This window comes from Diadema setosum, chromosome 14, assembly GCF_964275005.1.
Source record: "Diadema setosum chromosome 14, eeDiaSeto1, whole genome shotgun sequence".
Taxonomy (NCBI): domain Eukaryota; kingdom Metazoa; phylum Echinodermata; class Echinoidea; order Diadematoida; family Diadematidae; genus Diadema; species Diadema setosum.
This window is the reverse complement of record NC_092698.1, coordinates 36038002-36065838: the sequence shown is the minus strand read 5'-3', so window position 1 is coordinate 36065838 and position 27837 is coordinate 36038002. Positions and strand designations below refer to the sequence as shown.

Genomic DNA, 27837 nt, shown 5'->3' with positions numbered 1-27837 from the left:
GTACCGCTCATAATTATCGCTTGCTTGTCTACTCAACAATTTCTGGTTCATGAGTGAATACTCATGACTGTCCAGCGCTACTGCTCATGAGTTCTGGTTTGTGATTCCTCACAAATATGGGTTCTGGTTCATGAGTCTTACTGGGTGGCTACGAGTATATTGGCAAGCTTTAAGAGTCTTACATACCTCGGCATTCCATATTATTCTTTACTGAGTTCTAAAAGAAATAGTTACAGCCATTGCTGAGAATAATTATTATAATTCTTGTCATTACACAAATACACACCTCTTAATATAATTATTCTAAAAGACTATTGCTTTACTTTTAGGCATGTCATTTGTATAGTACACCTACTAGTACTAGCATCATTCAGAGCCAAAGCCTGTATGCATCTCTTTAAGCTTTAAATCTGTCATGTCATGTAGTCTATTGCCTATTCAGGGCAATATAATACTTGGTAATTCTGACCAATACGACGTACATGACTATAAATGCATGGCTATGACTGTAAAGCTGGTGAACACAGTGATTACCATCATCATGCCACAGTGACATCCCACCGTTGCCACCATTTGTAGCGTTTTTCCCTGTGCGGTCTGTGTCTTCAGCGAGCTAGGATTCGGAGCTGGAAATATACCAGCTTGTGGCATGCATCAGGCACATCACAGAGTCACCCACTCTCACAATCAGCACCATGCATTTTCTTCACTCATACAGATCATAGTTCATACACCATCAACATGATCAAGAAGTAGGCTAGTAAATAAGAAAAGTAGGAGCCATTGTAGTTACCTTGCTGTTAAGCTGTTATGCTTCCTTTTATTCAAACTTCAAACTTTATTTTTTCACTCTTTTTCCAACAGAATGTACAAAAAAACAATATGATACATTTGGCATGCGAGTCGTTGATTATATACATACATATATACATAGTCAGACAGGGATAACAACATGCTCATGTCCTTATGTTTGGTACAAAAAGAAACATACACTCTATTTATACATTCTGTGAAAAAAAAAGTGGAGGTACCCACTCAAAAGACTATGCTTGTAACATGTGGGCACCTCTGAGGGAAAAGTGGGAAAGAGGGGAAGTAAAGGGGGTGAAAAACTTACAACTACAAAGATTGCGGGAAACTGGGAAAGTCGGGAATAGAAAAAAAAAGAAAGAAGAAAAAGAAAGCAAAAGTGTGAAAATAGGGAACAGAAAATGGGGAGAAGAGAGAGAAAGAGAGAGAAAAAACCTAAATTATTTTGATGCATACACCAAGGGGCGAAGCCCACAGAGACAAATAGCCACGCGTTTTCGAGAGTGAAACAGTGTTGAGCTGCTTTCCAGCGGAACAGACTGCAACCGTGAGGGCACGTGAAGAATACAAAAATACTAAACGCGGTAAAAAAGTGGTCGATGCCTCAAGAGAATGCTGCCTATAGTGAAAGAAAATACATTACAGAATTATATTTATTCGGTTGCATTATAAGACTTCAAAAGAAAACTCTTCAATCTCTTTTTAAAAGAATTCAATGACGGTGCATTTTGTATGTCCATGGGAAGGGAGTTCCAGAATCTTGGACCTACATAAATAAAAGTTTGTTGAGCAAGCACGGTTCTTAATAAAGGTAAATGAAATTCATTTGACTGTCTGGTTGGATATCCATGATATGTCCGGTTGCGCATGAACATGGAGTTAAAGATAGACGGAAGACAGTTATTATTATAAGTATACATAAATTGCCCGAGTTGAAACAAAAACAAATCTTTAATTTTCAGAATCTTATTATGAAAAAACAAAGGATCTGTATGAGAATATGGAACGGTGTTACAAATAATGCGAAGAGCCTTCTTTTGTAGCAGTAAAACCCTATCCAATAATATATGATGAGTGTTTCCCCACACTAAAATTCCATAATTCAAATAGGGTACTATCAAAGATGAATACAATGTAAACAACGAATGTTGAGGAATAGAAAATTTTAGTCTATTAATAACACCTATGTTACGTGAAATTTTCTTACAGACATTATCAATATGAAATTTCCAAGAGAGTTTATTATCGACTGTAATTCCGAGAAACTTAATATGGAAAACACTTTCTAAAACAGCATCACCAAAACAAATATCCATATTCAAATTATCTAAAGTATTACTGAAAAGCATATATTGCAGGATCACCTGTAGTAGCTCTGTTAGCTCTGGTGTACAAACTCTGAGCTCCTGATATAACTCTTGTAACTCTTGTAACTTTTCGGAACTCTCTATACTCTGTGAACTCTGAAGCTCTCTCAATCTAAGACTGCAGTGCAATGGCCTTTTATACCCTTGACATTGCCCCTGCCTCTGTGCTTTGTCCATGGTCGGTTCCGGAGAGGCTGGCACTTTCACAACACTTTCTTTGTTTTAAGCTACTGCCCTATTACTGAACATAGATAAGAACCCAACCTGCCGGGGAGAGTACCAGGGGAAAGAGAGAGGGGGAAAGAGATGATGTGTTAAGAGATGGGAGGTGGCTGTGCTGGGGGAGAGAAAGGGAAAGAGGATGAAGACATGTTCAGATGAGGGAGGATGAGATGGGCAAAGGGGGAGATGAGAGAGGTAGAAGGAGGAGGAGGAGTAGTCTCCCTGCCAGTTGTTTAATAAAATAACATTTCCGTTACAATATATATATATATATATTACATATAATATATTCATATACTGCAAGATTCATGCAATGCATTGAGATAAGTGGGGTTATCTTATGTGTATTTTGAACCCTGTATAAATCTTGAACAAATTTGAAGGTACCATGAAAAGTCTGCATCTATACCCATTATAAGTAATCCCCTCTAAACTTAGTAGATGATAACGTTCTATGCATGTCATCACTTACTGCGGTATACTTATTTGTACGTACTCTTTTGCCCACAGTCACAAAATCCTTTTTCACGGAGAATTCCCAAGTTCAATCTGTAATCCACGTTAGCCGACACGCTCCAGTAAGTGGAATCACATGACGTCACAATGACAGATCGATATGCCGCTTTACAATTTGCAAAATTCGTATCAGCATGAATAAGATACTGTGTTACATGTATTCTTTAAAAGAAAATAATGTCACAACTTATTTGCTGATATTGATTGGTGAGGTTTTCTTCGCAAGTAGCTATTAATTCGTAATGATATTTAGCCTTTTTGTTTAGCCAAAATGAATTTTGTTTTGAATTATCAACAAAATTCCTGCAACCTCGGCAGAATTTCGACCAGTCGCCTTATTTTACAAACTCCAAGGCAGTTTAAATCCGTCACATCTCAGCGCTTTTCTGTGATAAGTTAAATTCTTTGAAGGAGGTAATTTGCATGGCGTAGTGAATACAAAGGTAAATGTAGAGTTTACGGTTCACTATGGGTGTAGATCTGAAAAGGTCTGTTTGGGTATAGAGAAGAGGAGTATTATGAAAGGTAACAGAAAAAAGAGGAAAAAAGAGAGAAAGAGAGGAGGAATAGTGGAAGACAGAAGAAAGGTAGAGGGGAGGAGAAGAGGGAGAAAATGAAGGAAGAATTCTTTTCTTTGTTTTTTTTGGAAGTGGGCATAAAAATATTGTGATCAAGGGCCCATTTCATTAAAGATGCTGGGATATAGACCCTTGCTAGAATAGCAACTTCTCGTTTATAGCAACAGCCAATCAGAAAGCTGGAGGACTCTTGTTGTTACCATGACAACTGCCATTCCAGAAAGAGTTGCTACCTTAACAATTTACGTAACATTCATTGTTCCTTTTTCTTTATGCAGCTGACAGAGGATGAGGACAAGACGAAGAGGTTGTAGCAAAGCTATCGCTCGCGACTCGATCGAGTGAAGTCAACGTGCGATCGGTATGGCGCGAAATCCCGCCAACCGCGGGACGTGGCGCAGGATCCAAGCCAGTTTCTCATCGTCGACGAGAAATACAAAGTTATTTATTGCAACGTGCCTAAGGTGGGCTGTTCCAACTGGAAAAGCCTCTTTCTCACCCTCGCCGGCTATGACATGCTTCACAATCAGACGCTTAGCCATCTTGGAGTCAGTAAAAGTGGGAGAATGCTTCTCAATTACGTTCATAAGTACACAAATGTGACGCATCGACGCTACGTTCTCCAACATTACAAAAAGTTCCTCTTTGTTCGCCATCCGTTCACTCGCTTGCTTTCAGCTTTCCGTAACAAACTCTCTCCCGAATCCCGAAGAGCTTTAATAGGTAGAGACGACATGTATACAGCCGTGGCACTCCAAATCATACGCGATCTGTACGGGGATGCGAGGGCGACAGAAATGAGCAGGAACATGTCTCGCTACAACATGACTTTGGCAGATTTTGTCCACTATCTTGTGCAGGCGGAGTCAAGAGACTACGACAGACACTGGATGCGAGTACACGACCTTTGCCTTCCATGCGACATCGACTACGACTTCATCGGCAAATATGAGACGCTTGAAAGTGATTCGACCTATATCTTGAAAGCGCTCGGGATTTCTATCCCTCTGCCCAGGCCGGGAACGCTTCTTAGCACGAACAGTTCTGTTCCCGACATTGTCAAAGCATATTTCGACAATGTGTCGACGACTGATATGAAACGCCTGTACTGGGACAAATACTTCATGGATTTCAAACTATTTGGATACTCCGCTGAAATGTTTTCTAAAGTGAATAAAATGAATTAGAGCTGTTCTGAAATGCTTCACTTTTGACCTGTTCTCCAACTGAAAACTGTAAATTGTTGTCTTCCATAACAAGGAAAATAGAGTTTTACAAATTAGTTTAGTATACCTTGAAATAAATGAAGACCGTTTTAATGTTAAGATATTTCGCCTTACGGTCTCATATAAAGAGCCAAGGTATGCTTTTTTTTTGTCAACTGGTCATGTATATCTAAGACGCAAAAATATGATATTTCAACCGCATGATACATACAAGTAATTACAGTGTAATTTCAGTTTCAGCTATTGATGAATAAGTTTGATCATTTTGAATGTTTAGTTTTTTCCCCTTAATTTCACCACTTTTATGATTTGTTAATTATCTATCTATTTGACGAGTTTCATAGCAAAACACAAGCGCCAAATCCGATGTTTGTGATTTATCATTTTTCCCCAACTGTTTTACGTTCATGTGAACTGTAACTTTCACTCTTTTGAGTTCTTTTTTTTTGTATCTGCTGTAGGGTATATAATTGTGAATGCTTGAAGGGATATGTGTGCGTTTATGTAGGCCTATGTATACTACTATAGGTCATGATTGGATGCACTGTCCCCTGAGTTTCTATTTAAATATAATAGATGGGGCGACTGTGTGTATATGTGCGCGTGTGCGTGTGTGTGTGTTTGTGTGTGTGTGTATGTGTGTGTGTGTATGTGTGCGTGTGCTTTCGTGTGTGTGTGTGCGTGTGTGTATATGTGTCTGTGTGTGTTTAAAATCAAAGTGTGTACACCGCTGAATGTACATTCAACTCGCGCATTGCCTACCGGGAAGGCAGTACGAAGATGAGGTAATGTTATTGTTTACCAAAAAAAAATCATTAAAAATCAGTCAAGTGGAAAATTGCCACTTTTGGTAGTGTTTGATATTGCTTGAGGACAGGAGCTTCTGCAGGTTATGAAGAAGTTGAATGAGTCAGGTTTTTTTGTATTTTTAATGATTTTTTATTGATGTATGAGGTAATTTGCTATTTTTATCATATTTGAGAGTGACTGGATGACTAGTCTCGTATGGAGGCTCTTAACTTTTTTTAGAGCTGGAAAACATCCCAAAATATGTTGTTTGCTTGAAAGCAGAGAAAATTTTCCTTCATCTGCTTCAATTTAAAAAAATTCTATGATTCGATTAATTTTTTATGATTCATGGAATATGCTGCATTTAAACACAGGTTTCTATGGGAGCCCGGAAAAGGAGCGTGAGGCCTAAAGGCGCGACGCGAAGTGTTATCCTTCGGAGAACGTGCGAGTGTTGTGTGTGGGTGTGCAACGGTTACGTAAAATATGCACTCCCTTGGAAAGGACGGGCTTATGTTTTCTAAACTCTTGTTTGTTGATGATCGGTAATTATAATTAATTGTGATGAAATGTAAACCATGTGTAATGATGTATGTGTTTACTGTATTGTGAGTATAAATTACGTTTGTACGATTATGTATATATTGAAAATTGTATTATGTGTACATGTACATGAATATACGAATGTATGTATGAAGATATTCCCACGTGTACACCTGCCAACAAGAAGAATTTCCTAAATGGACAATAAATAAATCTGAATCTGAATCTGAATTTGTCAGCAACTAAATGAACTTAATAACTTAATGAATTTCAACAATGTAGTTTCCCTTTTCAAAGTTACATTGTATATGGGTCTAAAACTTTGATTTAAGTTTAATCAGTACACCTGACATTAATACCAATACTATAAGGATCACAGATGATATCATTATTATATACCTATCTGGAATTTGGGAATGTTATCCTTGAGATGTAAACATTGACTATTCTACGTCTTTTTAGTCTAACGACTTGTTAGGTACACAGTTATCATGTTGATGGATTTAAGTTTATACCAACAGACAATTTTGTCACACAGTTACAATACACAGGCAACAAAGGTAAAGTTCGGTATTGTTGACAACGGTGACATTGTGCACATAATTTTTCGTGCTCGACTCGAGTAAACATTATTGAAATTCTAAAGTGATCTAGCCAATCATTGCTTTTAATGTCATTGTGTTATCACAATGGTCCTAAATGGAAAATTTAACTTTCATAACGCGACAAAGTGAGAGTCAGATTTTGTTCGGGACAAAAAGTTCTGAAATGTTTCGGAATTTTTAGTGGATGAAGACTCAAGGGCTAATTGAAATCTATGAAAAGCAATGGAGCCATTTTTTAAGAACTCGAGCACATAAAACGTACCTGCTTATCCCTAAACCTGCAACTGAAGGGATAATTAAGAAAGCAAGGAGAATATGTTTTGCATGTGATAGTAAACCTTGTGATTGACCATGATTATATGAAAAAGTGAAGAGTCTTTCTCCCTTGCTTAATGAATGGTGAATTCTCGTATAGAATTTAAAACTCTGATCGTTCCAGTAATTTTGAGCGTGCAATATATTTAAGGGAAGAACATTCCTGAAAAAAAAAATCAGCTGAGGTGATTGAGGAATTTCCTGACATGTTTCTTTATAACTTGTATTCCGCTAAGAACGTGATTTGACGCTATATATATAACATTCTATTTGCCGTTATCTTGCTTTGTCCTTTTGTGGACAAAAAAGTAGACAATCTGAGATTTGTATAACTTAGTGCTTGTCTATATCAATACAATATTCTACATCAAATTAGAAATGGAATAACATGCACATCTTACAATGGTGACAGTTTTAAGCGACAGTATAATTGACACCCGTATACAAGTGCCACTATACTCCAGAATATTTTCATGATGAGCGAAGCCTCAACACAATCGATTAGGGTTAAGTACAGTGTAAAAGCATTTTCATTATCCGACCGGAAAGAGCTAAACGAGTAATGTTTTTGCTCATGTGAACATAATTTAAACAAGCTGCTGGTAAGAGTAGTTACTTTTATAGGAATGCTTTGGAGAATGTGGACAATCCGTATCTTATCTTAGGACCACAGTGTTCTTGTAACATCCTGGTCCAACCAGGACGAATGGAATGTGAGCATTCTATTCCACGTCCATGCAGAGGGGGCATCAGGTGCCACGCCCCAGTCACGCCAGCGAGGGAGCGCTCCTTGAGTGCTTTAAATGTCACATTAATAGACACTCGATAACTTAATGGGGCATCATGTCTATAATAATTATTACTTGTAAACTCTGTCCACGATCTAGCCGCATACCACTTCTGGAGCGCTGTTAACGTTGGAGACCGTTTATACAGAGTTTACGGCTTTTCAGGAGTGCTCCGCCCTGAACCTACGCTCGAGAGGGACATACCTTTAGAGCGCTCCAGGTCCTGACTTGCTATTTCATACAGAGCTAAGAGGGGTTCAGGAGCGCTCCTGGAACGATCTAAATGCACGATATAAAATGCAATATGAGAGCTACTTTTGACGGAACTTGGATGGTTTTCGGACTAAGACATTCCGGTAACGCGAATAAGGTGTTTTATGTTGTCATGTCTTTCAATAGTTTTGTCAAAATTGAGAATGCTGCATTTGAACTGAGTTCTAACCAATTCCTTGACATACACTTTGCCGTGCATCTGACACCCATGTATGCATATACCTGCCACGGCAGATAGCTTTTGCTTGTTCAGTTTTGTTTTCAATCGAACGCTTTTTGTGTTAAAAGGCTGTTAATCTGATTGACTGTGTTGTTTTCTTCAGTATAAGGCAGCTTATGTTATATTCTAAAAAAAAAGACAGACTATAAAGGAGCTTAGACATCAGAGAAGGTATGTAGTGCGCTTGAAGTAGACAGTCTGTGCTATATTCTTCAATAGGATAATCTTTATTTCATGATGCTGAATCGTATTGTTGATGCAACTCCTTCATTACATCAACCTGAGGTACAGCCCTTCTGTTGAACTTCAACAGCTGAAAGAAACCAGCTTCAAAACATGGAATATCAATGGCATTTTAGCAGGTACTATTGTCACTGTTATTACGATGACTTCCAAAATAATTATGACAGACTTGCCTTGGTGTATTACACGTTGAAGAATGGTTAAGCAAGATTAGCAAGTGTTAAACAGTGAGAACTAAATCAGCAATCCCACATTTACTACATTTTTCCTGTCAGCATGCCTGTGGAGGAGTTCTCCTCACATTGTGCCATGGACACTTCTCTATGACTTCGTTTAAACTGTTTGTAAGACAAACATATAGTATGTTTCATTTTATCTCTGTCTGTGTTTTACACGGGGAATATGCTAACAAACAGTGAACATCAAAAGAGTTCAAACTTATCTTTTTGTGTAACAATGAACGAGGCATTATTTTTCTATCGTTATGTTTGACACCATTTTCTTTGTGGTGTTACCGTTATTCTAATGAGAGAAATGTATAGCATCGTATTTCCTCGTGTATTCTTCATCTGGTTTCATTCATCGAAGACTATTCATGTTATATCTTATAATTCTTATTATGATGAACAAAGTAAAGATACTCGATATAAAATTAAAGCTTCATAAATGAAGATTTCACCTTTCTATCGATTCACTAGAGCATGAGGTGGAGCTACGCTTAACCCTTTCGTATAGCTCTTACTAATAATCATTGCTATTATTTTATGAAATGACACGCCTGCATGGTGTAGACAATGAAATTATTCTAATACACACTATAGTGGCTACTTTGTAGTATGGCATGAGCGATTATCACTATTCTTCAGTGACAATGGGAACTTATGCAATTAGTAGGCCTATACAAGTTAGTAAGCGTCAACGGTCCACCGTATAGAGCTCGTATATGCTGCCCAGTGATTAAGTACACGGTAAACCATAACAATATTACTGATTTGATGATCGGTAATTGATCGTGCGTACTTGTAGTACATTGTGGGTATTTTATCATCGAATAAAAGACTTGAAATGCAAGTACAATTTCTCAGACACTGTGCTTTGCGAAAACATAATTCCATTCTCAAAATACAGACACAATCATATACATGAACAAGTGACGACAGAGAATGAGAGAATGAGAGAGAAAGAGAGAGGGAGGGGGGGGGGGGGAGAAAGAGGGAGAGAGAGAATAAAACGTTCTTTATAAAACTGCCAGCATACCAGCATAACACACTGAAATTTCTGCTACGAAATTCCCTAACAATAGCTAAAAGATATGTCTACTTAAGGGAGGAAACGCTACGTTCAAGACTATAAAGAAAATTCATACATTCATGTTTTAGAACATCTTTTACAAACCTTATTACAAAGGCGTGTCTATAATATAGGTTTTCCCATTCATTTTCAAACTTTTTTCTTTCAATTTCACAAATTTTTACTTCAATTTCGTCGCGGAATGTCGGGAGTAGGCCAATCTTACTTTCAAATTCGTCTTTCGTCGTTCATTTTCAAATAAAGTCCATTCAATTTAGTCATTTGGCAGACATTTTCGTCATTTACAGTTCAAATTCGTCAGTCTCACTCGCAGCACTCAAAACAGCAGGATCGATTTCGTCTTTTGTCAATCATTTTCGTTAAATTTTCATTCATAATTCGTCTCATATCTCTACCCGATGTGATTTTCCATTCATTCATGTATTGTTTTTTTTTTCTGTAACCGTTCACATTTTACATTCAGGAGTTAACATACACACAAGTGCCCCCCCCCCCACACACACACAGAACCACAGATACAGACACACACACACTGATACAAACAGACGTATACCGTCTCGCAAACGAAACCACTGACAAACGATTTCTAGGCAAACATGATGAAAGAAAAAATTTAAGTGTAGAATTGTCGCCTGTTTAATGTCAATGAATGGATAACATAATTATCTTTGCTGCTTTCCATAGGGTACAAAATTTAAACTTTGCTTCATGCATTATGATGCGAAAACCTGAACATTACGAGTTAAAGTTCAAAATGTGACACTGACGTACTGTCCTGGGCTATGACTTTTGACTGTCGTTTATCCTTCAATCATTTTCGTTGGCAGTCTTGGTTTTCGTGTGTATTGTTAAAGTAAATGGTTAGGGAATAATGTGTAACGATACAGTTTACGAGAGAAAGTAAAAATATGTCGGCTTAAAGTTGGTTCACCATCAAAATAAAGAATCGACAAGATCGGACTAATTTGAATGAAAAATTCATGAAATTGTGTGAACAAAGACGAATTTGATTTTCACATTCTGCGATCCGTCAGCGGGAGGGACGAACTTGAATGACAGTTGACGATTCTGAATGCTATGTCTTCGGAAATGTTTGACGAAAAACGAATTACAATGACAATTGACGAAATTGAAGTTAGGATTTGCGTTCCACCTGCTTCTCGGGACGAAATTGAATAATAAATCTTTGAAATTGAATGACAAAAGTGCGAAAATGGATGGGAAAACCTATATATATATATATATTATATTGTATATATATATATATATATATATATATATATATATATACTGTATATACATATATATATATACATATATATTTATAATCGTGACAATAATGAGGGAGGTGTTCACGCATGACATGAGAGAGTTTTCTTAAATTTGGGTGAAACGAAAAAAAAAAGTCTTCTCGGGGGACGGTAGAAGCTTCATCTACAGCTTTCTGGACATCTGTTTTGTTGTAGTGGCGCTTGTGGTTGTGCTTTTCCTTGTGAGGCATTCACCTCTTCTAGGCAGATTCTACGAATGCGTAACGCTTGACTATAGGGGATACTCTGCAAAGTATGGAGGGATGACAAGATTCGGGAATTAAATAAGCATGGCTGTCAGAGGGCTTAGAGTAGAGGATGGTGTGGAGTGTTCTATTGTAAATACAAATCAAAACGTCCAAAAAGGGAACCTGAGTGTATAGTAGATGTTTCAAATGTGAGTTTGATTGTGGGATGAAATGAGTTGATCAAAGAGATGAAGTCATTAAGGGGTAATTGATCACGACACCAGATGAAATTAATGTCATCAATGTATCGACGCTATCCTGCAACATCTTCTGTCCTCATTATTGTCACAATTATAATTCTTCCCATGATGACAGAGGCTTACTGTACGCGTATCAGCATCATCCCGCTATACATTTATATATATATATATATATATATATATATATATATATATATATATATATATATATATATATCATTATACCATAATGTACACGTCAATGTGGTAGTTCGTATTCATACTTCAGCGCGGCATAGAAACACACATATACTATAAATGTTGAATAAAACAAAACAAAACAAAACAGTGTCATGCACAGAAAAAAACAAACAAGAATTATAGCTTTTATGAGAAATGACATCAGGAAACACGCGATGTTACTGAATTTTGATTTCTGGAAAATATCACTCATCCTATCTTAAATTATTTGAATCTTTCGAAATACCTAGCAACAGTATAAATAATATATGAATGATCATTCATGTAGTATAGGTAGGTGCGGTATATACACGTAAAACCAATAACCATATAATTTGAGTGTTAATGTACGTATTACCATTCAGATAAATCATCTCTATACAGATTTTCTTCCGAAGAAATGTGGAAACAAAAATAATAACATCGATTGCGAGATTCAAATTTGACATGATAGCGATTGAAATATGTAAAGTCTATCTGGAGTGCAGAGAGCTATCTCACCACTCTCAAACTCTTGTAGAAAGTACCAATGTCTTTCTGGTTTTTGTATCTTAAAATCAGTGATGATATTGTGCACGTGCTCTAAATCCATCGTGTATCGAGCGATACTGACGAGATCCTCCTTGTGCTTTACCCAGGCTACAATGACCGAATCATCTCGACAAACAGCTGGCCAGGCAGACGTACCCTCCTCCTTCAAGACATTCTCCATCTTCCCCTCACTATCAAGACACACGACTTCTAATGAGTCTGTCAGATTCAGTTTCCCCGTAGTATGATAGGAGAATAATTGCATAGGTATGTGTCCATCACACGATATTTCCCTGACTGCCTTACCTCCCTGTGGGGTAAATACGTGGATCTTCTTGAGCTTCCTATAACCCACATAGATATTATCATCTCTATCCACAGTGAGACCACCATAATCTCCTTCATCCTCACTCATCGTCTCGAACGTGACGTGGAGCTTCTCCCACTGTGCAGTGTAGAGTGAGAGCTTGTTTTCTTCGTCTCGTACAACACTTCGACCATCAGACAGGAATCCAATGTTAGCCACAAAGAAGACATCCTTCAACACGCTCTGCTGTGACTCGCCATCACGGGAATAGAAATGGATTCCACCTAGACCCGATCCCACCACCATCATCTTACCGTCTCGTACACGAGTCATACAGTTCATGCTGTCTTTGACTGGGAGCTCTACGTCTGCTTTGGCATCCCACCTTTTCAGGTCTCCAAGGCAAAGTTCATTGACCTTCACGTATCTACGGAATGAAATCTTCTGAGCACGTTCTGTCACACCTCTCGCTGATTGGTCGTCAGGATCATCTCGTCCAAGAAAGCTCTTCAAGTTCTCGCACAGCGTGTCGTGCGCAAATAACGCGTCTTTCTCCAGCGGTACCTTTATGCCGTTATTAACCAGCTCTTCCATAGCGTCCATTTGACTGACTGATTGCCGACTCTCTTCCTCCATAGTTTGTAATTCCTTCTCAAATTTTTCAGACAATCGTTTCACTTGACATTTCAGGGCCTCTCTTCTGGCTGACAGTAGTTTCATGTATTCCTCGTACGTCTTGTCGATGTCATCACTGAGCTTTCTCAGCATAGTGTTTATTTCATTCCGTTGTGTCTCTATGAACTCGATATGGGTTTCAACGGTTGTTTTCTTTGAAGTTGTTCTTTCTTTCAATTTGTCGATATTTTTCATTAATTTCTCTTCATGGATAGCTGCCTCTTCCAGCTTGTGTCCTTCTTGCAAATGCTTCAGCATCCAACATTTACTGCACGTGTACTCCCGGCAATTAGGGCAGAAACAGTCTTCATCCTCATTAGGATGTTTCTTACATTTCCGTCGCCTCTTGAGCGGAACTTTTCCTGACATCACCTCCTCCATTGTCACCACTGTGTGGTTAGAGAACCGTTTCCAGTTAGAATGGTCTTTCTCACAGGATGCACACATATTGTCCCCACAGTCCTGACAGTAGGACACAGCTGGTGGCTTTTCGTCCATCTCACAAACTGAACATGTTGGACTCTTAGTTTTAACTTCGTCCACTAGAGAACTCAACGGTATGTTTGTTTGTAACTTACTAACATCTCCACTGGGTATGGGTGTTTCTTTCCTGCACACAGGGCATGCTATAGTTTGTTGGTTTGGCCGAGTTTGAAAGATACTTTCCAGACAGTCTTTGCAGAAGGTGTGAGAACATGTCAGTGATTTAGGTTGTTTGAAAAGTGCCAGGCAGATAGAACACTCAAGATTCTGGCTGCTGATTTGATGAAACATTGCCATGGTCGTTATCTGCCTACCAGCGACAAGAACACATAGAGGTAAACATATCAACAAGGACTAGCCGAAATATAATATCAGTATTAATAGAAAAGGAAAGTGAATAAGAGGCATGTCGAAAGAATTTTGCATTCGTAAGACCGAACAGAGTGATAACAAATAAATTAAGATACTTGGGCGAATACCATTTATCATGTACCAAGCATGCTTTATTGCCGGGTTCAATATTGCTGATTTATGTCTGCTCATTTCAGTGGACCCCACAACTTCTCATGAGACCACAGCCAGTTATCCCGCGAGTCTGTCATACGATGGTACCACTTTAGAAATATGCTATAATTTAGTATCACTATTTGAGACCTGAAATAAACATTAGTAAAAGATGCAAACAAGAAGCATAGCCATGACACTGACAAAAGTGTAATGAGGTGATCTGAGCTGCTATTTGAGGGATGGCTCATTTAATCATGACCCTGTGTATAGCGCAATGTTTGTCCTCCAGCGAGTTGCCATACACGTACAAAGAGAATGCCAGAATATATATATATATATATCCTGGGATCATCAAATACGAGTAGAGAAACAAAGCCGGTAGCAGTATTTTCATAGGAAAGTGTAACAGCCTTCGATGTTAAAGAAATTGTATCAACAAATGGTGCGGAGAAAAACAGAATAAAGTAACTGAGGATAGAGAAGAAGGCAGTCAGTTGTGATCCAAGTAGTTACTGTGGACTTAATCTCATAACTAGGTTTATGCACATGCCATTTTTATTTGACGTCGAGAGAAATGAGACTACAGGAACGATTTGATTGTCATAGCTTCCTTTTTTTCTCCTTGCAGCCATTATCTGTAAATAACCCCATTTGTGCTTGAACACTTAGTGCTGTCTTGTGTGAACTTTTATGAAGAGATGCTTACGTCATTTAGGTCTAGGAGAGCATCCTTTCATTTGTGATTAGAATATACTTATCTAAATAGAAGTTGACTCACCCCCCCCCCCCACAAAAGAGCAAAAAAAAAAAAAAAAAAAGAGAGATAGAGAAAGAATATTGTCAAAGCAGTGACAGAGTGGCGCTCTCACCCAACACCCCTGTTGCTCCTCTTTCTGCTCGCTTTTAGGTCATGAAATATCCACAACTGATTTTTTGAGGAATAACGCAATTACATCCTTGATACCAAAGTCTCCATATAAAGAGAACAACGAAGAAGAGACGGATATCGCCAGTAAGCATTATGAATATAAACGTCCCAAGGTGTAACCCTATCAACAATTTTCCTCACACAAGCTAAAAATTATGTGCTCGCTGACGTTGGCTATACGTAGTGTACAATTTATCAACGGCCTTGTTTTTATAATCTTCCTAAGTTTTCCACTGTCATGTTAAAATCCTCCAAGAGGCTATCTAACGTTAAAGTGCATTTGAGGAAAGGAAATGTGTCTAACAGCAATATCATTTAGACTAATTTTGTTCTTTATCTGCAGACACTACGATCGAGTTCAGAATACAAGCATGAATAGTCACCTCTCTCGCGTGCTTCTGTCTATGAAAAGGAAGTGATTTAGCAGGTCGCACTGTTAACACAGTAAAAAGAAAAGATAAATGAAGTCCTAAAGAATTCTGACTTGTGCCAAGTTCTATTCGTGTCTCCTAATTCGTTAACGTCTTATCTTCTTGCATAGATTTGTAATAAGATCGTTAGACACTGATTTATTTCCAAAGCAGAAAGTGAGTAATATCTCTGTTCAAATAGCATTTACAAGAAAGCCTATGTTCCAGCTTTTCTGTTTCACAGAGGTTGAGGGATTAAACATTTTAAATCAAACAGCAAAACCACAACAGAAATGTTAGCCAAACAAACAAGGAAGAATCAATTCTAACTTACTGAGCCTATATCAAATGATCATGCATTATTTGTAAAACCATACGCGTTACGCACAAGTATACAATGTGTACGTGTGTGGCTATCGTTTTATCTAGATTATGCTTACCAAGTATGCCGTACTTCCGGGTTCGATGTTGCTGATTTATGTCTGGTTCTGAAGTACATTTAGGCATGAGATCACTACCTGTAATCGGTTCGGCCTGAAGGGAGGCGAGCACAGCTTCGACTGAATTTGGTCTTACTTTCTAAATACCCGGACAAAGTATCAAGAGTTTAGATAAACGAAAGACAGATCATTACAAAGCACTCCCCAAAACGGTCTGGAGCTATCAAGTAAGGAGCACCTCTGCTTATCATGACCTTTTCACTGTGATCTTTATAATATACCTTGGCAGCGGGTTTTCCCCACTGTGTGTCACAGCCCATCATGTAATATATCGCCTCGTAAAGCGAGGTACGCTTGCGACACGAACTTTGGCAAATTCATTGGAAAGAGAACGATCAGGGAGGTGAGGTCACCTCCCTGGAACGATATATGAATTACGGTTGTTATATAGTTACCGTCGTTATGTAAAAAGAGTACAGCAACGATCAGGACAGGCATCACAGAAGGAAACTGAGATCAACTCATTTAGAAAACTATTTTCGTTTGATTGTGTTTAGAGTATTAATGTAATATGGCGTCCTAGGCCTATACACCGTTCATTATATCAATTTTGGACTTTGCCTTCATTTGAGTAGCGCTGTAGCAACCTGATTTACACCAGATTTTTTTTTTTTATATTATTTGCTTTCTTTCAGCTTGCGTGAAAATTATGTCCTAGAAGGACTGTGCAAATTCTAAGTCCCTGATATGAAATAAGAATGAATCAAAGCGAAAGTGATTTTGACACGTTTTATAGGCCCCTATAATGCTCTAGAAAATCATAACAATTACGATGGTTACTTTAGTAACATAAACTAAAATTTACTTTCTGAATTTATATCTATAACGATAATTTCTATTTTTATGGGCTGTCTATATGCCTGTGAATACTTTGCACTTCTTTCATGATTATGTCATTCCTTTCAACTATAAATTTCATTTAAGAATTCACCTTAATTGAGCTTCTCGGAATCTACACCCTACAAGCAATGCCTCTATGTATAGATTCCTCATATTTCACATGTCTTAATTATCTTACTTGTTGTATTCGACGATTCATTCATGTAATTTCTTGTTATGTTTATATGTTTTTTTTTTTTGTTAAAACGTTGAATATAGAACAGTAAAAATAAACAAACAAACATCAATTAAAATGGACGTAACATGAACACTGTTAATAGTAAACGAAGTGCGCGTGCTTGTTTATGTATTGTCTTTACATGGTGCATTCATTGTTTACATGGAGAACATCTTGCCAATGTGACACAACGGCTTAATAGTTGCCAAATAATTCGGTATACACCGGTGTTCATTACAATATTTCGAGACATTTTCAAAATATGAAAATATCGGAAATAATCATGTTCAACCCTCACGGTTTCATAGTTATGATAGAGCAGGTTTTTAAGTCTCTTTAATTCTTCATAAGTAATTTTTAATACATTACTTCCCTCGTATACATTTCAAACGCTTCGTACTGCGCATTCTGTAATAAAATAAAAGATATTGCGCAGTGAATAGAATTAGAAAACCTTTGCTTTCAAGTATTTCATATTTGATTACCACTGTTTTGCCGGTGTTGAATATTCCTGTGTGACCAGCGAAATTGAAGTGTCAATTAATCGCAAGTGACAAGTGTATTACACACAATCATGTTAAAATCTGGCCAAATTGTATAATCACATCTAAAGTGTTTTGTGATATTCAACAGACATATCAAAGCGTAATATGTATTAACACACACACACACACACACACACACACACACACAAACAAACAAACAAACAAACAAACAAATTCCCCAATAATGGCTAAGTACCATGTTTTGGCCCAGCGAACATATTATAATTCGGATTCTTCGGAAGAATACGTGTAAAAAACAAACAAACAAACTAGCCAAGCCGGTTGTATCCGTCCAACGATTTCTTTTGATGACAGACTAGCAAGCGATTATTGGTATTAAAACATACATAATGTCTGCTTAAGAGTGAGTATCTCAAATGCAATAGAAAAAGAGTGCTCTTCGTGTCTTGAAACTTTGATTGTGCTGAAAGCTGTTATTGGCGACAGAGCCGTTGTGCCAAAAGTCACAAGAGGTATGAGTGCCAGATCGTGCAATACAGGTGAGTAAAGAGTTAACAGGATTTCTGATCGAATAAAGATGATAAATTATTTGACCTCCATTCATCCTAAACATGTCAACTTGATCAATCAACTTGATAGATTGTGATTGTAAAGACGAATGTTACAACTGATAGCAATTCATAGAAACAAAGTCTGCGTCACTGTCACTAATCGTGAACTTTTACAAAATTCAATTGTAAATTTGTCCCGTATATAAGAATATGTCTGGTAACATAGAAATTCTTCATTATTTAGAATATCTGAGTTGGTTAGTCAAATGTTAGTGGCAAAAGTTCTGGATATCATATAAATTACTTATGTTATAGTGCATATAAATTTGGAAAGGGCTACAGCTTTCTAAAGGTTTCTCATTATCTACCCAAGAAATGTTAGAAACCTGAAGTTAGGTCTCAACCAAACCTAAGAATTTCCCACCTTTACAGTATAGACTATATGGTTTTCTTTTGCTTTGTTTCTTCAGCAATAATAATCAATAATAATAATAATTATCATTATTATGTATCATGTGCATCTTGCGCATTGTTACAGTTACGTAACTATGTTGCTCGGGTGACGAGGAATCTTTTAAGCATACTACAGGTGGCTATCTCGTTATTTTTGATGCATTTTGTTATTTGTTTCTCTTGCTCTTTTTGCTCTCATTTCTTTTACGTCCCTTTCCTTCCTTTCATAGTTTTCGTTACTAGGTTTTTTACAAGACGAACATTTTCATCAAGGGACCTATACATTACAAGCTCTACTTTTTAGTAGGTCCCCCATATTTCATGTTTGTATGAATTGTCTTCTTTTTGAATTATGCCGCTATGTCTAGTCTTATGTTCAATATTTTTTATTGATTGTATCATATTATTTGTGTTTGAGATATGAAACAATAAAATAAAGTCAAATCAATTCAAAAGGGTTCTGAGTTACATAGCAACTGGGCTGCACCGGGTATGAACACGAAGAACTTATTCGGCACAAGAAGAATGGTATTAGTGTAATCTATTATGCGTGTGTTGATGTGTCTTTTGCATTTATTTTGTATGGCAAGCAAGAAAGCATCCGAACAGGTTACTATTAAGAGCAGACTAGGACCGACGGCTTTACATCCTCTCCGAAGGACCATGCAGGTAATGAGACCAGGCCATGCTTCGGGGCACAACCGCTTGTGCCAGCAGACTCCAATATGGGACTTCACGTTTGAGAAACTGCGGTCTCATCTTCTGAATTACATCGGACCCTCATACAGCAAATAAGGTTGACTTGACAAAGGTTTATATTGGTACCTGCTCTCATAAGCCTAAATTTTAACATTTAAGGAAATCTGGGCAGGGACAACCATGTCCATGGGACAACATAGCAAATACATCTGGAACCAAGACTGATGGATATTTGTTTTTTCTTTTCCGCAAATTATTGTGGTGTATTGGAAAGACTTCTTTGAACGAGCCTAAAAGGTGGTTTGAACCCTTTAGAACTGATCCAAAGTAATTGGATACAGATTAACAAAAACCCTTCTTAGCACTGTCAAGATTATAGGAGTCTACAAACAGTCAAGTGTTCACTTCTTCGCTAGAAAGGTATAGATAACGTGATTGCCATAATTTGCTCAAGTATACAACAAATATATCGAGCTCAATCACAAATTTTTACTTCTGACCAAACATATTCTGTATATATCAACCTTTCGAAAACTTCACGTCGTGTCATCTAAACATGCTTGTCTTTATGGCCAGCCGCAGAATCGGTAAAACAATCACTCAACTCGCAAGAAGACGAAAATTCCATTAAAACCAGCGGAAATTCACTTAGTATTCCGGAGTGAGGCCAGCTGTGCTTTTTCCCCGAACAGATCCGTGAAGTACTGTTTAACCCTGCTATGTAAGAAACCGTACGCAAATTTCACCTTTTGAGCACGTTCAGATAATCGATACTTTTCTATCATCGATCGCTAAGTCCCCTGGAAGACAAGCCGTGGTAGAAGAGAACACCTTTTATCTTCTCGTGTGCCATATACACGTATTCGTACCCCTATATAAAGAGTGATAGGCTACGGAGCTGACGAGATGACTCCGTTATACCTTCTGAGAAAGAAGAGTGTGAAGAACAAAACATCTGGGGGCTGAGACAGTAATCAATTTTAGTACAGATAATTTCTTCTGATGTTGTGACGACTGTTGGATATTGTTGGTATCATTTTGTCCGACAGTGATGGGGCGAGGACGCATACAGAGTGAACTGGAGAAAATTGGGCTTGGTGTGTGCCATACAAAATAGAGGTAAGGCGTAACGAGAAGAAGTGAAATGGCGGAATAATTATGTTCACATGCATGCATGTTCATTCATGTTGACATAATTATATCAAAAACATATGAGTCATGTAGCTCATGTTGTGTGCTGAGTTGAGTTGAGTTGAGTTTATTTCATTTCACCACGGGTCACTCACTTCAGTGTATGTGTGTGTGTGTGTGTGTGTGTGTGTGTACTGTGTATATCTATGTTGACTACGCTGACATGCATTGTAGCTGCGTATGTGTATGTATGTATGTGTGTATGTATGTATATATATATATATATATATATATATATATATATATATATATATATATATAGTATGTACGTCTTTGCTGGTTTCCCTGGTTTTGTTTCCGGTAGAAGTTGACAGGTATTACTATTATGCACTTTTAATTCTGCTCGACGATGTTACTGAAGGTTTATATTTGTGTTTCTGTCATCACTGATGCTTTCACTATGATTATATTGCACTATCGAGTACGGTATCTCACAGATTAATTTGTTATGATTACCTAAAAGTGTTGAAAAATGGCAATAACTATAGTTCTATGAAGTTATAAAACGCACTCCTGTTGCACTTGTGAGCATCATGATTTTTACACTATATTCAATATCGTACAGATATTATACACCGGCAGAAGAAAACGTCTGTCCCTCCTAACGGCAAATCCTTTTGCATGCCTTTGTTTTTAGGCGGGATCCATGCTCAACTCATCAGATCGGACGGAGGAGTTTAGGTTGCATTCATATTGTTTTATTCGTCACTAGACAAACAGCCTGTATAATCACAGAAAAAACGTGCAAAGATAGTGGTGAGCATATACACAAACACATTCCAAAAATCTCACACGCACGCACACACACACACACACAAACCAAAAAATAAAAAATAAAATAAAAAAGATCGTGATAGCGAGTGTCAGATGGCCAATGCTATGCATATTGTTATCAAACCACCACAACTGTGCATTGTGTTTAGCAGTCATTTTGTCCAAACATAAAAAGCTGAAAAATAAAGGGAAAACTACCTGTAATATGAATCACTCATACTTCAATGATTATCGCTCTGCAGGTCATTCTGACCGCTATGATAAAACATGACGGATGTAACATAAAATCCTGACATCTCAGCTTGCAAGAAATTGAATTCAATAGCTCAAAATGATTCCCAAGACATAACATAAGAATGAACGCAAGTGCAAAACAGCGCTATATTAATCAAGGAAATGTTTTTACCCTCATGGTACATAATCAATGGCGCAGTTTTGACTAAACATACAAGAGCATAATGTTCAAAATCATTGTTTTGAATGCACACACAAAATGTGTACAGTCCCTAAGCAGCTTAATAATGTCCCTTATAAGCTACAGGCGACGAAATCACACGAAAATTCCAATTAAAGCCTCTCGGTCCCCATGATAGGTGCTAACGGGAATGCTGCTCAAGTTGATAGACATTGAAATAATCGATACTTTTCAACCAATTATCGATCAATACGACCCCTGTAAAGCAAACCGTATAGACGGGTATAAGGACCATAGACCTTCCATCTTCTTGTCTGTCACTTCCACTAAAGGCCCCTATATTTGGAAAGGTACAAACCTAACAAGATAAATTTGTTTAGGAAAGAAACATCATTTCCGAAGAAAACATCTGGGATTAAGACAGTTTTCTGTCTCAGCACAGAAATTTCTTCTTCTGACGACTGAAGGATACAATTTATACTATTTTGTCTTGGTGAAGACAAAGAGTGAAGTACATAAAACTGAGGTTGGTTAGAGTCATTTCAAAACAAAGTTAAGTCTTGAAGAAGTGAAATACAGTGAACATGCTCAGCACATATGGACATACCTGCTCATTTACGTTGCTGTACAGTAGCCTATATACAAATATGATATGCCTGTTCATCCATGCGGATTTGTATTCGTTTGCGCTCATATATTATTATACTGTAATATGTATTGAAGGCATTATTTATCGTTTGCAGATGAAACAAAAACCCAGCTTTAGTGCTTCAAAATAGTTATAATTAGGTACTTATTCTGCCGATTATCCGAGTTTCGTTTCCTGAAGAAAAATACTGGTATATACGACGTATGCCCTTTTTCTTCTGCTCTACAATCTTATGGGAGGATTGTGTGTGTGTGTGTGTGTGTATATGTGTGTGTGTGTGTATGTGTGTGTGTGTGTGTGTATATGTGTGTGTTTCTCTTTGCGTATTATCTTAATGTCACTTATACTTTCACCGTAATTATATATTATACTGCATCCATAGGGTGAGGTACCTCACAGATCCCAATTCGATTCACGCCAATTCTATCATGCTTTATTCCTATCCAGGGTAACAAGTATACATTTTGACAAATTGTTTAACGATTTGTAAACAGTACACAAGTCATAAAGCATGCTAATACGAATGAGTATGATAGATATTTTGCAATAGTGAGAAAAAGTACATAATAGAGCGATAGAAAAGAGAGACCCTATGCACTGAAAAACGGAGTTTGTTAGACGTGGGCCACTCAGATAGGCTATATATATATATATATATATATATATATATATATATATATTACATACCCGGCATGCAAACAACACATGTATCCCGAATTTATCTATGATGCTGTGAGTGCATTCTTGATAACAAAACTAAGACACATGTACACAAAAACATATCGTATAGATAGGATACTTGTTTTGTTTTTTTCAAGTATACACAGAGGAAATACAAACCGTATAACTCAACAATAAAATACACACAATTGGTCACGCTAAAACACCTCCCTCCCCCCCCCCCGAAAAAAATATATATAGGCCTATTCAAACATGGACAAAAGAAGCAAAATTGTAGCAAGAACAAAGACTATACGGTGACATTATTACGACCCAAAGAAGAACGAAGAAAGAGGAGAAGGGGCAGAGAAGGAGTGAGGAGAGGTGTGTGAACACGTGACTCCATCGCCAGGATATCGATGAAATGAAATTCCTCCTGTTGTCAAAACAGCAATAACTACACACTTAGTTGCATGGATGAATGCTCTGAATTGCATCTAAATACTTCTCCCCACACTTGGTTTTGACCTGACATTGATAATTTTGTTCTATTTCCACTGCATTGCAGAGCGAGGATGGTTACATGATCAGCAGTCAACAGCGCTATAATCATGAGTTCTGAACGAGGCTTCGTCGGGCGCTGTCTCCCACCTGTCGTCATCCTTGGTGTTTTTGTCTCCTTCTACTTCCTCTTGTTCCAGCATGGTAAGTCATTTTCACAGTATAATTATTATACGAACCAGCATTGCCTATTCCCTACAACTGGATTAAAAGCAGTGAAAATGCATTCGAAAGATTTCTTTGTTTTGTTTTTTTCATAGCACACCATGACCACAATTTCTGTAAATGCAATTTTCTTTCTTCTTTGCCTATGTTCACGTTGATGCGTTATATTGATAATTCAGACAGCCTACATCAGGACATTAACCAATTATTTTCTTGTATAAATAGCACCAGTGCACTTATAGGACCACTGGTATGAAGCGCCATATAAATGCAATTGTTATTAATGTTTTTATCATTATTATTATTGTTATTATTATCATTATAATCATCATCATTGTATTATTATTATTATTATTATTATTATTATTATTATTATTATTATTATTATTATTATCACTATCATTATTATTATTTCATCTGAAAATGTGATGACATGTCCTGAGCACGCGGCAAGCGTGAAATGGGTTTGCTATCACAGCTAACTTTCTTTTGCTTTCTCGTCCTCGAATACTCACTGGAATAAAGTTAGAAGCACTTTTGTCATCTCACTTGGGAGAAAACCTATTGTTGATATCAGTGACGTGGAGAATGTTACACGGTTAATCATCATTTTACAGTGTCAGTGTTTTCTGGTGAGACTGATGAGAAAGCTTATAGCATTTGGCTGATAAAAAAAAAAAAAAAATCACAATTTTTAGGTAGTGATCCTCGGTTGTCAAGTACTTTGTCCCAGACCCCGTATATCACTGACGTTTCACATTGCAGAGTATTTTCTCCCAATGTGACTGATATAATTAAGTATGTAAATTAATCTAATTTCATTTTTTTTTTCATTTTGTAAAGTTTGTACCATGAGTGCACACTTTGTTTAAAGCTTGTCAAATGGACAGATTCAATAGGACGTATAGTTTATTCAATTTTGATGGTAAGGCAACCGACTATAGACATACAATGGGAGAATAATGGTGGTGGAAATGAACATTGTAAGAGTTTGATGCTTTTCGTGACTACTTAATTGTAATTAAAGATATAAATCATCATGATTTCCCCAATGCATTGAATACAAATATCAGTGTGTATTTTGTCTTCATGTCTTTTCCCACTTATTTTCTTTTTTATTCTTGTCAAAGATTACAGCACCATCGTGAATTCTGTAACGCCAGACGAGGATGGGATAACAAATTCAGGCCTTTATCGAAAAATGTCGAGTGCCATCTTTGGAAAACTGACTTCAGCAACTGAACATAACGGCACCTCTAAATTCATCACCGAAGTATCGTCTGTACAACCCAGACATCCTGTCTCACAGGTCGAGTCTCCAACGCACAAGTCTCTACCACCACCTGCTCAATATGATCTACGCGATAGCAGCTCACCGCCACAAGCTCAGGTTGTGATAGTTACGACTAAACGGTCCGGCTCTTCCTTTGTGGGAGAACTCTTCAATTCCAATCCAGAGATTTTTTACATGTTCGAACCTTTATTTAGCATTACATTCGATGTTTTGTACCATCGTCTCTCACCGCAGAATGCCGTGAAGGAATCCTTAAATATCTGGAACCATATATTGCGATGCAATTATTCAACATCTTATCCGAAACCAACCAAATGGGTAAAAAATGGAGGAATTAACCTGTGTGTTGCGAGTAATGCTTTGCACAGATCCAGTTTGTTGTGCGAAAGACACAGTGTTCCTCCAGAGAAAGTTGGCCATGTCATATCTCAGTTGTGTTTGGATCATTCGTTCACGGTGCTCAAAACAATCAGGGTCATGGATGTAAAAGAATTGAGAAGCGTCTTGGAGGATCCAACACTAAACGTAAAAATCCTCCATCTAGTTCGAGACCCACGTGCGGTGATGAACTCGCGTCGGAAACTAAAAGAAGGAAACAGCGACCTTGTACGAAGAAAGGGCAAAGGCGCGGATGAAATTCTAGATTTGTGTCAGCACATGGCGCGAAATTTAAAGTATCGTGACAATCCTCCCTCGTGGCTAAAAAGGAAATACATTATGGTTCGATTTGAGGACATTGCCAGAAACCCAGTGGAAGAGACAAGACGCATTTACTCTGAGCTCGGACTTCCCATTCACCAAGACGTGATTGATTGGATTGAGCAAAATACACACAAAAGTCCCAAGAAGGCGAGCCCCTTTTCCCGCCAGAGAAACACTTCAGCGGTGCTAACAGCATGGAGAAACAGCATTCCAACTTTAATGAAAAAAGATGTCGAAAAAAAGTGCAGAGACGTTATGAGGAAACTCTCGTACGATGTTCCATAATCTTCTTGACAGAGTGTGACAAACATTTTCTGTGATGACTGCATTGTACACTATCAATAGCGTTATTGTCATTGCCATTGATACAATCAATATCATCATGGCGATTAGGCAGAGTAGGAAACTTACTCAACCAAATTCCTTGAATGTGACTTACAAATATAACATAATAAATGTTAATTCGAAAAATTAGAAAACAAACATTCATCCTTGAATATCCTTTGTTACTATTCTCTCATTTCCTGCATACATGCAGGGGCGTGGACAAATGGTAGACAGAGGGAGGAGGGAGGGTAAATGGGGGTATACCGTGATTATGATATCTCTTATCTTTTTATCATTACTATCATTATTATCAATATTGTTATCATTAATATTACGATAATAATGATAGTATCGGTCGGCACTTGTTATGATTTGTATGATTATAATAATAATAATAATCATTATTATTATTATTATCATCATCATCATCATTATTATCAGTATTACAATCCTTATCGTCATCTTCGTCATCGTCGCTTCGTCTTTATTTCCATCCTTCTGATCCCTAAATACAATTTTCTTCTGCCTCTTCTGGGACAATGTCAATAAATAGGCCCCTATTATCAAGACAAGTATACAATGGAGATGGAGTTTGATGCATAAATCTTATTACTATCTGTATTACTACTTGTCTTGTAATCTTGAAATTATAATACATGAACAGTAAGCGAGGGCCTGTGTCGTTGAAGGGCGCGTCGACGCTTGCCCTTTAAATAGCACTGCACAAAATTGAGCCGTTCGGTTACCATCACTAAATATTTATTTGTCGAACTTTTCTGATGAAAATGTTTTCAAAATTCAACCAAAACAGTGCACTAGATCGTTGAATTTCAAGTCTAAAAATTCAAAAGCTCCCTTGAGAAGGAGGTGGAACTCCATCCCGTACCTTCCCCCGCTAGTTCAAGCGTCATAAACTATTTACACAGTCAGTGACAGTGAAAAGACGAAAACGAAGAGATCTGATCAGGTCATTCATGTCTGATTGACCTCAATAGTTGTTTCTCAAGCTTTTGATTTAAATTTTTTTCTTCACATTCCCCCAGAAGCATGCTCCAGATAGTTGAATTTCAGTTCTATGATATGCAAAAGCTCTATCGTATGGGAGGGGATGCCCCCTCCTACATACACCCTCCTCCTTTTGACCATCTCAAAAGGGATAGGATAGGCTATATACACTAGTGAAAAGACGCACAAAATTTAGTCATTCACACTCCATGAATATTAAGTTTTCTTACTTGCGATTGAACGTTTTCGATTTATTTCCCTTATGCACCAGATCGTTGAATATCACTTTGAAAATGAAAAAGCTCCACACCCTCCCCCTTGTTCCAGCTCCATAAACACAGTTCAAAATGAAAACACACACAGAAAAAGAGGTCACAGATACCATAATCTAGCCATTAGTCAATGTCCTTGAATATAATTTTTTGTTCTTGATTAAAAAAAAAAATCCAAATATTCCCCTTAACAGTGTGCACCACATAGTTGAATTTTCAGTTCTAGAAATGCAAAAGCTCCATATTGTGGGAGAGGGATACCCCCTTCTACACCTCCCCTTCTTTCCATTTTCGTATTATAGACTAATATAAGTTATATAAATATTATGAAGACGCAGGCGTGGAAAGTGAGTGCCATTTTGAAGCAGCTACATTAGCTCCCCATCCAATCACGCATATTTTTTAAGATACTGTTACTGACTTACCAGTGCC

General features: G+C 37.5%; 2 protein-coding genes across 2 annotated transcripts; one reads left to right on the top strand and one right to left on the bottom strand.

Annotated features, from left to right (window-relative positions):
- Positions 1 to 12219: 12219 nt before the first annotated feature.
- LOC140237974 (E3 ubiquitin-protein ligase TRIM45-like) lies at positions 12220 to 14076 on the bottom strand. Its single transcript, XM_072317903.1, has one exon. The coding sequence runs from the start codon at positions 14074 to 14076 to the stop codon at positions 12220 to 12222; it is 1857 nt and encodes a 618-aa protein (XP_072174004.1).
- A 9614-nt stretch (positions 14077 to 23690) lies between these two features.
- On the top strand, positions 23691 to 26086 carry LOC140238320 (carbohydrate sulfotransferase 1-like). The gene is made up of 2 exons (XM_072318255.1): positions 23691 to 23784; positions 24936 to 26086. Exons 1-2 carry the CDS (start codon positions 23691 to 23693, stop codon positions 26084 to 26086), a joined length of 1245 nt encoding a protein of 414 aa, XP_072174356.1.
- The last annotated feature ends 1751 nt before the right edge of the window (positions 26087 to 27837 follow it).

Excerpts from the sequence above, each read along its gene's own strand:
- LOC140237974 (XM_072317903.1), bottom strand. The coding sequence starts at position 14,076 with ATGGCAATGTTTCATCAAATCAGCAGCCAGAATCTTGAGTGTTCTATC.
- LOC140238320 (XM_072318255.1), top strand. The coding sequence starts at position 23,691 with ATGAGTTCTGAACGAGGCTTCGTCGGGCGCTGTCTCCCACCTGTCGTC. Across the intron at positions 23,785-24,935 it reads CTTCCTCTTGTTCCAGCATG|ATTACAGCACCATCGTGAAT; the intron begins GTAAGTCATTTT and ends TTCTTGTCAAAG.